The sequence below is a fragment of the Oncorhynchus masou genome, chromosome 28 (genome assembly GCF_036934945.1).
Source record: "Oncorhynchus masou masou isolate Uvic2021 chromosome 28, UVic_Omas_1.1, whole genome shotgun sequence".
Taxonomy (NCBI): Eukaryota; Metazoa; Chordata; class Actinopteri; order Salmoniformes; family Salmonidae; genus Oncorhynchus; species Oncorhynchus masou.
The window spans coordinates 35,764,871-35,777,634 of record NC_088239.1 but is presented as its reverse complement, the minus strand read 5'-3'; the positions used below and the strand labels follow the sequence as shown (position 1 = coordinate 35,777,634).

The 12,764-nt window shown below is 44.9% G+C and overlaps 1 protein-coding gene across 1 annotated transcript in view; it reads right to left on the bottom strand.

Moving 5' to 3' along the window:
* Window positions 1-12,764, bottom strand: part of LOC135517536 (zinc finger E-box-binding homeobox 1-like) — a 95,511-nt gene that overhangs the window by 6,753 nt on the left and 75,994 nt on the right. The window contains exons 3-7 of the mRNA XM_064941933.1: window positions 8,264-8,422; window positions 6,938-7,140; window positions 6,506-6,611; window positions 5,619-6,061; window positions 3,569-4,915 (exon numbers count right to left, since the gene is read on the bottom strand). Coding sequence (XP_064798005.1) covers window positions 3,569-4,915; window positions 5,619-6,061; window positions 6,506-6,611; window positions 6,938-7,140; window positions 8,264-8,422 — 2,258 coding nt within the window. The remainder of the gene's footprint in view (window positions 1-3,568; window positions 4,916-5,618; window positions 6,062-6,505; window positions 6,612-6,937; window positions 7,141-8,263; window positions 8,423-12,764) is intronic.

Sequence of the window (12,764 nt, the reverse complement as noted above, 5' to 3'; positions counted from 1 at the left end):
AAGTAGCCACCCTTTGCCTTGACAGATTTTCACAATTTTTGCATTTAAAAAAAAAACTTTATTTAACTAGGCAAGTCAGTTAAGAACACATTTTTATTTACAAACCTAAAGTTGTATTACAAAAGTAGTTTGAAATGTTTTGGCAGAGTTTACAGGTAATTTTTTAGATATTTTGTAGTCAAGTTGCACAAGTTGGAACCGGTGTTTTTCTGGATCAAACACTTCAAATAAATGAACACTTTGGATATATATCGATGGAATTAATCAAACAAAAGGACCATTTGTGATGTTTATGGGACATATTGAAGTGCCAACAAAAGAATCTCATCAAAGGTAAGGCATGAATTATATTTTTATTTCTGCGTTTTGTGTCGTGCCTGCAGGGTTGAAATATGCTTTTCTCTCTTTGTTTACGGAGGTGCTATCCTCAGATAATAGCATCGTTTGCTTTTGCGGAAAAGCCTTTTTGAAATCTGACATGTTGGCTGGATTCACAACAAGTGTAGCTTTAATTTGCTATTTTGCATGTGTGATTTAATGAAAGTTTGATTTTTATAGTAATTTATTTGAATTTGGCGCTCTGCATTTTCCCTGGCTTTTGGCCAGGTGGGATGCTAGCATCCCACATATCCCAGAGAGGTTAAAACATGAAGGTCAGTCAATATGGAAAATTTCAAGAACTTTGAAAGTTTCTTCAAGTGCAGTCGCAAAAACCATCAAGCGCTATGATGAAACTGGCTCTCATGAGGACCACCAAAGGAAAGGAAGACCCAGAGTTACCTCTGCTGTGGAGGATAAGTTCATTAGTTACCAGCCTCAGAAATTGCAGCCCAAATAAACGCTTCAGAGTTCAAGTAGCAGACACATCTCAACATCAAAAGTGTTCAGAGGAGACTACGTGAATCAGGCCTTCATGGTCGAATTTCTGCAAAGAAATCACTACTAAAGGACAAAGATAAGATAAAGAGATTTGCTTAGGCCAAGAAACACAAGCAATGGGCATTAGACCAGTGGAAATTGGTTTCAACCGTAATGTCTCTGTGAGATGCAGAGTAGGTGTACGGATGATCTCTGCATGTGTAGTTCCCACCGTGAAGCATGGAAGAGGAGGTGTGATGGTGCTATGCTGGTGACACTGTCTGGGATTTATTTAGAATTAAAGGCACACTTAACCATCATGGCTACCATAGCATTCTGCAGCAATACCCCATCCCATCTGGTTTGCGTTTAGTGGGACTAAACATTTGTTTTTCAACAGGACAATGACCCAACAAACCTCCCGGCTCTGTAAGGGCTATTTGACCAGGAAGGAGAGTGATGGAGTGCTCCATCAGATGACCCGGCCTCCACAGTCACCCAACCTCAAATCAATTGAGATGGTTTGGGATGAGTTGGACCGCAGAGTGAAGGAAAAGCAGCCAATGCTCAGCATATGTGGGAACTTCAAGACAGTTGGAAAAGCATTCCAGGTGAAGCTGGTTGAGAGAATGCAAAGAGTGACCAAAGTTGTCATCAAGGCAAAGAGTGGCTACTTTGAAGAATTTGTTTAACACTTTTTTGGTTACTACATGATTCCATGTGTGTTATTTCACAGTTGATGTTTTCTCTATTATTCTACAATGTAGAAAATAGTCAGATACAGAAAAACCCTTGAATGAGTAGGTGTGTCCAAACCTTGATCTGGTACTGTATGTAATATAGTGTTTACTGTTTTTAAGTATCAATTCTAACAGTAATAGAGCAATGGAGAAGCCTGGAGAAGTAGTTTCATTGTCTGATTAAAACAGCAAACAAAATGTGCAGGACAATAATACAAACAAGTGATATGGATTTAGTTTTAAGTAGTTCATTGGTGTGTCATTCTGTTTCCCAGGAAAAAGAGAGTATCAGGAAGGGATGGTGTAGGTAGGCTGACTAATACCACTTCCTGTTTATGGCTCTCAGGGAATTATAACCTCGCCATAACAATTTCACAGTTAATCTTTTACTGGCTGAGTGAAAAATACCATCATGATGACATCATCCCACCTTGGTGTGTTGGCCCTGAAAACCAGTCCTTACCCTCATCATGACTCATCAATGGTGAGTAAAAACTTTTCATGAGCGTAGGCTACGGCTGAGTTGCAAATGGCACGGCATCCTATTCCCTTTTGACAAGGACCCATACAGCTCTGATCAAAATAGTGCACTATATAGGGAATAGGGTGCCATTTGGGACACAGTCAACAACTTTTGAGTATTCAGCAATGAGACACAGAGAGAAAGAGGAAGTGTGGCAGGCAGCAACATCATTAAGGAACTGATATATAATAGCTTTATGTGCAGTTATGGGTTTTAACAAGGCATGCTCTATGCCAATCGACTTAATAGTTAAGCATAATGCAACAACAAGTCAATGGTGAGACAGGACGCTGGGCGTTTAAACAGATTCCTACAGATCAATAGGTCTCTACAGTAAGTGCTGCCTCATGTCTTCTGGCTGGGTGACAGCAGCAGCAGCTCATGTCTGTGCTCGGGGAGTGATGGCTCTCACACATCTATCCATCATTACGGATTCATTACATGTCCTGGCTCTGACTTTACCACGGTATTAGAGTTTGCTGGCATAATTCAGCACTTTCTGTATAATGTAGAGTAATTTATTAGGCCATTTTCCTCTGTTGTATAGCATTGTCAAAACATTTTGACATTAACACTTTTAGTCATTTCACATTTTGAAATGTTTGGCAGTATACTCTAGCATGAATACCCACTTAATATCATTCTACTATTTCTCCCTACATCCCTGAGAGAGAAGGGAAGAGAGAGAGAGTGAGCGAGCGAGAAGAGAGGAGAGCTAGGTCTTCTCACTAGAGTCCTGTCCACCTTTCCCCCTCTCCTCCTCCTCCCAGCGCTGAAACAAAACAGTTCATCACAGGAGACAGACAGTGGTGCCAAAACACCACCGCCTCCACCCAGAGCTACAGGAGAGAAATTCATTCAGCTGGGAGCGTTCCCAGCTCGATAGGTGGAGCTTAACCTTCTCAGTATGGCTGAGCTGCAGGTGGAACAGAGCCAAAAGAATTGAAGCACTAAAGGGGCAACAGACTGACTCCTGAGTGTCGAGGCCTTGTTGTTTCACTCAAAACAAATAAGACACGGGTAGAATGAAAAATAGGAGGAATGATTACATCTCAGAACTTCCCATTCTTCCAGCACCTCCTCCCTCACTAAACCGGAGCCAAGTCAGGGGAGAGACTTAAGCAAGAGAACATGATTCTCAGTCATGCACCTGCAATACCGATCATGCTAGACTGTTTCCATATAACAGGGTCATTTTCTCTAACCGGCAAACACATTCAAATACATGTAGTTAAGGCCATACACACACAGCAGATGATTTCCTTGCAACTGACTGAATAAGAGCATCTGCTATGTAAATGACCAAAATGCAATGTAAATGTAAACTGCTGCTTTCTCTTTAGGGGTCTAAGCTGGGTTACTGTAAAGAACTTTGTGACTGTTGCTGTGAAAAGAGCTAAACAAATACATTTAAATTACGGATTGGTTGATCTACTGATTTACAAACCTTGATGCCGTTGATCTGCAGTGTGGTCTTCTCCTGTGTCTCTGTCCCTGCAGGGCTGCTGGCTGTAGCTGTAGTGGTATAGGTGTAGGCCAACTGTGGGATGAGGATAGTCTGGTTGTTATTGGTGGTGAGCGCCCGGAGACAGGGCACACCCGTGCTGCCCTGATCAGTGATGGCATAGATGGTCCCGCTGGGCAGCTGAGTGGTCATGATGCTGATGGGGTTGGCACTTTGTGGGCCGGCGGTGTAAAAGGACAAGGTTTGGCTAGTCATGTGGTGGCCTGCGGCGCCGGCAGAGAGCGGAAGTTCTTTCTTGGTTGTGCAAGTCTTCGTCAAGTTCAGGGGTTCGTCCTGATGGGAGTAAACAGTGGCTTGGTAAGAGGCTGCGGTGGCAGCGGTCTCATCTCGGAGGGGCTTTGGTAGCGACAGGTCCAGGGGGACCTCCGTGCTGTCTGAGGAGGAGGGTTTGGCTGGGACGGCCCCCCCGGTGGTCAGGTTTAGTGGTGTAGGGGAGGCCGGGCAGGGCCCAGAGCCGTTAACCTCAGCCGGAGTGGCCTCAGCTGGGCTGGACTGCATCAGGGTGGGGCTCTCTGTGTTCTGCTCTGATCTGACTTTAGGGGACACAACAATGGCCCCATGACACTCAGACAAGGGCCCTTCTTCCTCAGACGGAGGGGTCGGGGCCCCTAGTGAGACCTGACCGCTCTGCATCTTGTCAAACCACTTCTTGACTACGTCGGCAGGCAGGCTGACCGAGTCGGAGATCTTGCTGAGCTCCTCCTTGGTGGGCTCAACATTTAAGGCGAAGTAGGCCTTGAGGAGGGACAGAAGGTTCTTGGGCTGGTCCCCGAACCCCTCAGACAATAATGAATCGATGGCAGACTTTGATTTGTCACCATTGATCCTGAGGCCTGAGGCTTTCTTACAGTGCTTGAGTGTGTGGAGAGCGTCCAGACCATTGGGGCACTCATTACAAAGCAGGCAGGTCTTAGTAGTCTCCTCTTCCATCTTCTCCTCTTTGCTCCTGGGGGGCCTGCTAACTGTCAGGTCCTCTGGGAGTTTCTGCTGGGTCTTGCTGGAGGGCTCTGTGGCAGCCTGGCCTGGTGTTGTAGCCAGGGTCGGGGGCTCCTTTTTCAGGTTCTGGGCAGTGAGCTGGGTCTGTGTCTGGCTGGGGTCCAGGCTGTAGTTGATGATGATCTTGGTGGCGTTGCCATCCTGACCCATAATGGGCAGACTGATGGCTGAGATGAGCTGCTGGTGAGGAACACCTGTCGCCCCCATGCCAGTCCCCGCTGACTTAGCATTGTTCTCCAACATCTGTCTGATCATGTTACTGTCCACCGCCACCTTCAAGATTAAGATGAAAATGGTTTGCGCATTGTTTAATAAGTCATTGTACAAATAGCAACAACAAGCACATTACAAGTATTTCATGAATTCAAAGTTGTATTTTGGTATTATATTATGATACCCATTAACTGTTTCAAAAGCAGCAGCTACTCTTCCTGGGGTCCACACAAAACATGACATAATACAATACATTAATAGACAAGAATAGCTCAAGGACAAAACTACATAAATGTAAAAAAGGCACACGTATCCTACATATCAATACATACACACAAACTATCTAGGTCAAATAGGGGAGAGACGTTGTGAGGTGTTGCTTTATCTGGGTTTTTTTAGACCAGGTATGCTGCTCATTTGAGCAATATGAGATGGAACGGAGTTCAATGCAACCATTGGTCTGTATAATACTGTGCGCTTTCTTGAATTTCTTGAATTTGTTCTGCATTTGGGGACTGTGAAAAGACCCCTGGTGGGAAAAGACTGTGAAAAGACCCCTGGTGGGATAAGGGTGTGTGTCAGGGCTGTGTGTAACTTGACGGTGCAAACCATTTGGGATTTTCAACACATGAATGGTTCTTATAAAAAGAAGAAGTGATGCAGTCTGCCTCTCATACAGTCAGTATCTCCTGTACTTGAATTACAAATACATCACTAAATAAAGAGTACTATTTTTAATCCGATATACAAATTCACAAATCACCTTCAAGACGTTCTGTAGGTCTGCCAGGTTGATGCTGATCGGAGAGACCAGGCCCATGGTGGGGAGCATCACCGCCTGCACCGCGCCCTGCAGTGGGGCAGCCGCACCCCCGTTGAACACCCCTCCTCCGTGACCGTTCACTCCTGCTGCCCCCGTTGCTGGAGACACTACCATGGGTTTGTACTCGTAGTCCATTGGCTCACTCTTGATCTGGTTGAGGGGTAGCTGTTCCTGCAAGGGTTTGTCTCGGGTCTGGGTGCGTGTGGTGGAGGAGGGCGAGGTGGGCATGGCTGGGGATGGGCATTGGGAGGCCTTGGCGGGCAGGGGTCGGCCGTTGACTGCTGAGATCACGCCGATGCACTTCTTACTGCTGATGTGGGAGCTGTAGGAGCCGGAGTGGGAGAAACGCTTCTTACAGTTGGAGCACTCGTATGGCTTCTCTCCTGTAGGGACACACACACACACACACACACAAGACCTCCATTAGGAGCAGAAGTAAATGAATAAACCTCCCAGGGAAAAAGGGTCTAATGCATTTCAAAAATGCTTAAACGCTGAGGTAATGGCACCATTGGGAAATACTCTTTAATTGTTGGCCGGCTCGCCAACACAAACACAATTATATCACATTAGGACAGAGCACAATGCTCTGAAACTCAATCAAGGACACATAAATACACAGAGTTACTAAACATAAATATTTGTTTGACGGAAACAGAAACATCTGGGCGGATGGCGTGGCCAATAGTAACTAACTTCTACAATTACCGCAACGCTTTTCCACATTAAAGAATACACACGCACATACACAAACAAACACACACACACACACACACACACACACACAAACAAACAGGGCTGCCATGGTGACTGAGGGGTCCACTCACCGCTGTGGATGCGTAGGTGCTCCTTCAGGTGATGCTTGTACTTAAATGCTTTTTCACATTCAGTGCACTTGAATTTTCGGTTGCCCCCCGACTGTGTCATGTGCCTCTGTCAGACAAAGGAAGAAAGGGGAGAGTGGATGGTCAGTCATACAAAAAATCACTTTGTACTAGTAAAAATGTACGCAAGAGTAACATTGGACAATGGCCATTGGACCCAAAAAATCCAATCCTGGGAAATGAAATGGTCAAAATGTCTAAAAAATTGTTTTAGTTATGAGGGAATACTGATCAACACCTACTTTCCCACTTCCTGGGTTTTGGACACAAATTTCACATCACATTACCTCACATCACATTAATCTTCATACACTACATGGTGCTGCACGTAGTAGTTGACAAACAGCAGATATCTAGCGTTATGTTACCAGGTACCTGGTCTCTGCCAGCTTTGTGGGCACTCATGTGTCTCTCCAGCTGAGTGCGGTAGGCGAAGGTGTAGCTGCACTGGGAGCAGCTGAAATTGTCCTCGCTCTTCTCGTGGCGCAGCTTGATGTGCTCCTTCAGGGACGTGTAGCGCTTGTAGCCGCGGGCACAGTAGGGACAGGTGAGGAGCTGTGAGAACGCATCCGGAGTGCCTGGTGGGTGAGGAGAGCGAGAGGAAGGGAGCATGTAAGCGTGTGTGTGTGTGTGTGTGTGTGTGTGAGTGAAAAAGAAGGGTGTGTGTAGTATGGAAAGGGGGCTAGTGTGTAGAGTAATCAGAGGGTCAATAGATAGTAAGGGTCATTTGATTATGATGATTGATAGACACAGGAGCTCTGGACTGTTTTCTCTTTTAACTTATTTCACCAGGTACTAAGCGATCCGCTATTAAGACTCACAGTTTCCACACTAACTACATAACAGATGCAACATACTCTCACTTGCATTCAAGCGAGCTGGATACTGTTGGTAATTTACTAATATCATAGTAGGTATTGTAAATGTGCAATCAACGGCACTAGTATACACGAGTAATGTCTTTGAAATATTGGAAATCTAAGCCTATTTCTTTCTCTAAAAAAACACCCACTGGTTTCAAATGAATGCCCAGACATCCAATAAAAGCCTGCTGGAGACACGGTAGAACACGGTGAGAAGACATAATGCACACCGGGCTCCAGTTCCTCAGGGTTGTTTCCTGCTCCAGTGGGTCCCACACAGGTAAAGTATTACCTGTTAACAGGTGATGTATTAAGCCTCCCTACTGGCCACACATAATGTCTCTCACACACACATTATCGCCCAGGTACTAGTGAATCATCACTGACACAGGTGTGAGACATTTGCTCAGGTGTTGCTGTCTTCAAACTCTCTGGGGATGACAGGTACCAGCCAAAAGCTCTTAGGCCATAAAAGCCCAGTCTGTCTCCATTCACAGCTGTGTGTGTGTCTACGTGTGTGTGTATGTGCGTGTGTGTGTGTGTGTTAATGTGGGGGGTGTTAACACCTTTAGAGGGAGATACAGAGGCCCGAACAACAAAACAAGGCGCTGCCTGGGGGGGGGTGTCAACGTACAAAGTATTTTTTGGTGGGATGTGTGCTACCCCTGCTCTGTACTGAGCTTGTCTCAGAGTGGAATCTATGGCTAATCAGTGACACTATTTAATGAAAACTGGTACTTTGAACCAGTACAAAGCAGAGGAGCGGTGAAGTGAGGTATGTATGTTGTGTGTGCGTGAGAAAGGTGTGCAGGTGAGGTCTGTGTGTGTGTGTCTTTACCATTCTCGTCATGTCCGCTGGCCTCGGGCGTCCCCTGGCGGGGCTCGTCCTCAGGGGCTTCTGGGTAGATGATGGTCGTGTCTCCCTGCTGCAGTATCTCCTCCACCAGAGCGTCTGTATTGCCGTCATCCTCCCCATCAGAACCACACTCCTCCCTCACTGAAACACAGGGACAGGCAACTATTTGGACAAGAACATGAGGAAAGGGACATCAAAGATCCTCTCCATTGTTATAAAACATCACAATTGTAATACATTATAACTGTGACCTACAACTAGGTGAGTTAGTACATCTGATGTATCCCTAGAATCAACCCATCCCAATGCAATAGACTTCAAACATAAACGCCTCACTGCCTCCTCAAACCCCAGGCCGAGATCAACCTCCTCTCTGGATAAGAAAGAACAACCTGGCCACTGTGGGAACTAATATCCTAATATACCAGTAAATGAGATTCGTTATCAGGGAGCATATTCTCTCCTCCGCATCACATTTGCTGCCGTTGCGCCACTAATGAGGGCTAATTAAGGAGCTAAATAAGGCTGTAGGAAACAGCATAACTCGAGGACACATTTAGGAAGTGGAACGCTTCCGTCTCTCTGCTCTGCTTCGCTTCCTGAAGCACGTACACAACAGGGTATAGCGTGTCAGCAGTTAAAACAATAAAGAAATACACCTAGTTATTATCATTATTACTAACCCTTATTTTACCAGGTAGGTTGACAGAGTAGGAACACATTCACTTTGACAGGAAGTGAGAGAGTATGATTATAAAACACCTAACGGCATTGTTTACCTCCCTAAAGAGAGACAACTTTTATTTACTGAGCAGATGTATCAGTCTAGGGGAATTTAATTCTCCTGTTAGTTTCTTAAGTGTCAAGGTTTTTTCGAGTGTGTAAAGGGCTGTGATAGTGAAACCCAGCTGTGTGTTGCTGTGTCAGAGGGGAGCTTGTATGCTCCGTGACTCAGCCAGGCAGGCCCAGTAAATTCCAACAGCCCTTCTACTTAACAGGGCCCATCCCTTGGCTGACTCTTTCCTAGCTCTCTCCTGTGCACTATAACAGCGATGAGACAAGGTGAGAAATGGACGGTTCCACTACACGGAACACACATCCCTACGCCAACGCCTCGGTACACACACACACACACACAGTTACTGGTTACCATGGTTATTAAACACATTCAGCCGAACCTCCTCCATCCCGCCGCCTCACAGCAAAAAAGGAGAGGTAGGAGAAGGAGAGCGAGTGAAAGTGAGTGGGAAAAAAAATCCAGTGGCCAACACAGTGTATGTAAGAAAGAGAACAAGAGATACAGAGGGAGAGAAAAAGAGAGATGTATTCACCAGGTGCTGAGAAAGTCTGACTGCAGGATTATATCCATCCTCAATATAGGATGGAGGGGGAGAAACAGATGAGTGCCTCCCAACCCTCACATTAAGCCACAGCGTTACTTCCCATGGCCTCAATGGATCCCTCACTCTCTCTCTCAACCATTCAGAAATGTCTTCAGTTTTTCACCGTTGAGCTAGATTTGTAAGATTACATTTTTCTTGCAGTTCAATGTTCTTTTAATAACATTAAGCAGCTAAATAACAACCTATTTCAACAGTCACACATGTTGCTGTTTTCTGTATCTACAGTCCACTACCCTGGCCTGAAGTTACCTGATCCCTGCCTCACTCAGGGTCTCAGAATAATGTAACAGCCTACATCTCCAACACACACACCAACCCGGGAGACTGAATGTAGAGTGTGTGTGTGAGATAGGGTTGCTCTGGCAGTCGGCACTGAGGTGTTACAGGTCTCTGGTTGTTACGGTTACGGCCCCATTCACCTTCTCTCTCAGACCTCTGCTACAGTAAATAACAGCTGAAGGCCACAAGGGTCAAAGCCAGTCAGGCAGTCTATGAAAAGTCAGTTTATCAGCATGTTTCAACATGGTCAAACATGACACATGGACGTGAACTCACTGAAGCATGAGTGGAAAACTTGAACAGGTTCTGGAGTTATCGGACTAGACTCTAAAGAAGATTTATAAAATATGTATTTTGTAATTGTCGGTGGCAGGGCTTGCAAACTATTACAGACTACAAAGGGAAACACAACCGCAAGCTTCCCAATGACGCGAGCCTACCAGACGAGCTAAAAGGCTTTTATGCTCACTTTGAGGCAAGCAACACTGAAGCATGCATGAGAGCACCAGCTGTTATGGATGACTGTGTGATCACGCTCTCCATAGGTCAACATTCACAAGGCCCCGGGGCCAGACAGATGACCAGGACGTGTACTCAGAGCATGCACGGACCAACTGGCAAGTGTCTTCACTGACATTTTCAACCTCTCCCTGACCGAGTCTTTTTTACCTACATGTTTCAAAATATATATATATATATTTTACCTTTCTTTAACTAGGCAAGTCAGTTAAGAACAAATTCTTATTTTCAATGACGGCCTAGGAACAGTGGTTGTAATATTGTAAATGTAATACATGTGAACATAGTGGACAACTGTTTTCTGACGTGAACATTTCAGCTCAACATATGAAAACAGCTATTTCACATGTTTTTGTTTGTTTAGGTATGTAATAAAGTGGCATGGCGTTGAAAAGCAAGTGATACACTGTTCAAGATAAAATATTGTAAACATCTTTAATCAATATGATTACATTTGACATGATCACTTAGACCTGATATTTTAATATGACCCCACCTAGGATTTGAACTCAACATCTCTGAATTTGTGTTAGACTGAACTTTCTGTTGTGCCACAAAGTCTGTAAAATGTTTAGAAGCGGCAGAGGCTGCTGAGGGGAGGACGGTGCAAATGGAGATTTACTGAGATTTACTTTGAAGTCCAAAGTGTAGGAATCCAAGTAAAATGTGTTATTGATATGGCGTCGTAGCAGGAAGATCAGAATACCGTGAACCAAAAAGTTCAAATCCCAGGTGAGGACATGTTGAATAATAATTGCTGTATAAATAAACATCCACAATGTAATTGTGTGTGTCAAATATATCTGTTGAAAACACTTTGACTGCGTGACGTGTGAAAAATATCCACATGTGAAGTGTTCCAAAACCACATGGTTTCATGGGAAATATTTTGTTACGGTAAGAGGCGGGGACATCCTAACGACTCATTTATATTTGCAGGGCATCACCTGTGTAATCTCAAACCTGTGTGAAAAATATCCGCATGTGAAGTGTTCCAAAACCACATGGTTTCATGGGAAATATTTTGTTACGGTAAGAGGCTTGATAGAGAGTTCATAAAGTGACTGACCACCATGGCCATCAGAGGAGGCTGGTAACTACTCCCTATAACTCTTCCCAGCAGCCTCTAATGGCCATATTCACAATTCCTGGAACCTAGCTAAGCATTTGCATTGGTTTAGTCTCGTATTGCCAAATCTCTTCCAAAAAGGCTCCCCCTCTCCTTCCCCCCATGGTGGCCGTTGTTCAGGGACTACTTGTTTATTACGTGAATAGCGACCTTGATCCTTGATATAAAAATCCTCTTTCCTTGTTGTGCTTAAATAAAGAGTTCAATTCTAGCTTACGCTAGAAGGCCAGAATCATCAGAACACCCACACACCATCTCTGTAACCTGATACAGAGGGGTCCCATGAGTCAAACTATACAAGACGACCACATCAGCATTTCCTGTCCTGGGTGAGCTGGACTCACCTTTGACCCCTACTTCCTGTGGCCGTGCATCCTGCCCCTACTAGGTGTCTTCTATCGGGGAAGGAGAGGGGGAGCCAGCATGTCTGAGATAAGCAGTGAGTGATAGACCCAGTCTGTTAAAATAATCTTGAAACAACAGGATGCAAGCCAGTGGGATCCGGGATGAATGTGAGGTTTATCTTATCTATGCTCGGGATGATTTACTTAACTTGAGATCAGTATTATCAGAGAGTCAGTCCCTGAGTATCCACCACACAACTTTCCCAGTGCTCTCTCTCTCTCTCTGTCAGTTTCCCTTTCCTTTCCTGTTCTTCCATGGTGTCTTAACTTACTGACTGAGAGTATCATGACTTAAGCCCTACAGGAATTTATTATGTGCTCCCCAATGCCCATGACTCCTGCTGTAGCTATTATCCTGAGTTAGGGCATTCGAATGTTTTATTGAGACTCATCTTCAGGGGAAACGCATGGCCCATTGCAGACGAGCTATTAGGTGAACAGCAGTGACCAGACAGAAGGAATTTACTCAAACGAAATCATCATACTGTGTATCGACCATATGACGTGAGCACATGCCATGCCTAATAACACGCTAATCTTACAGCGTGGAAAGAACTCTGTATATTTCCATAAGGCAGGTCAGTTAAACCTGGGTTTCATGAGATCATTGTATTAGTTCCCTCCACTGACTATATATTAGTGGCTACCTCCTAGTATTAAACCACACATTCTCCTTTCCTCTCCTCCCTACCCATTCACTCTGAACTGAACAGAGAATACTGTCATTAATGAATCAGTAATGGAACAAA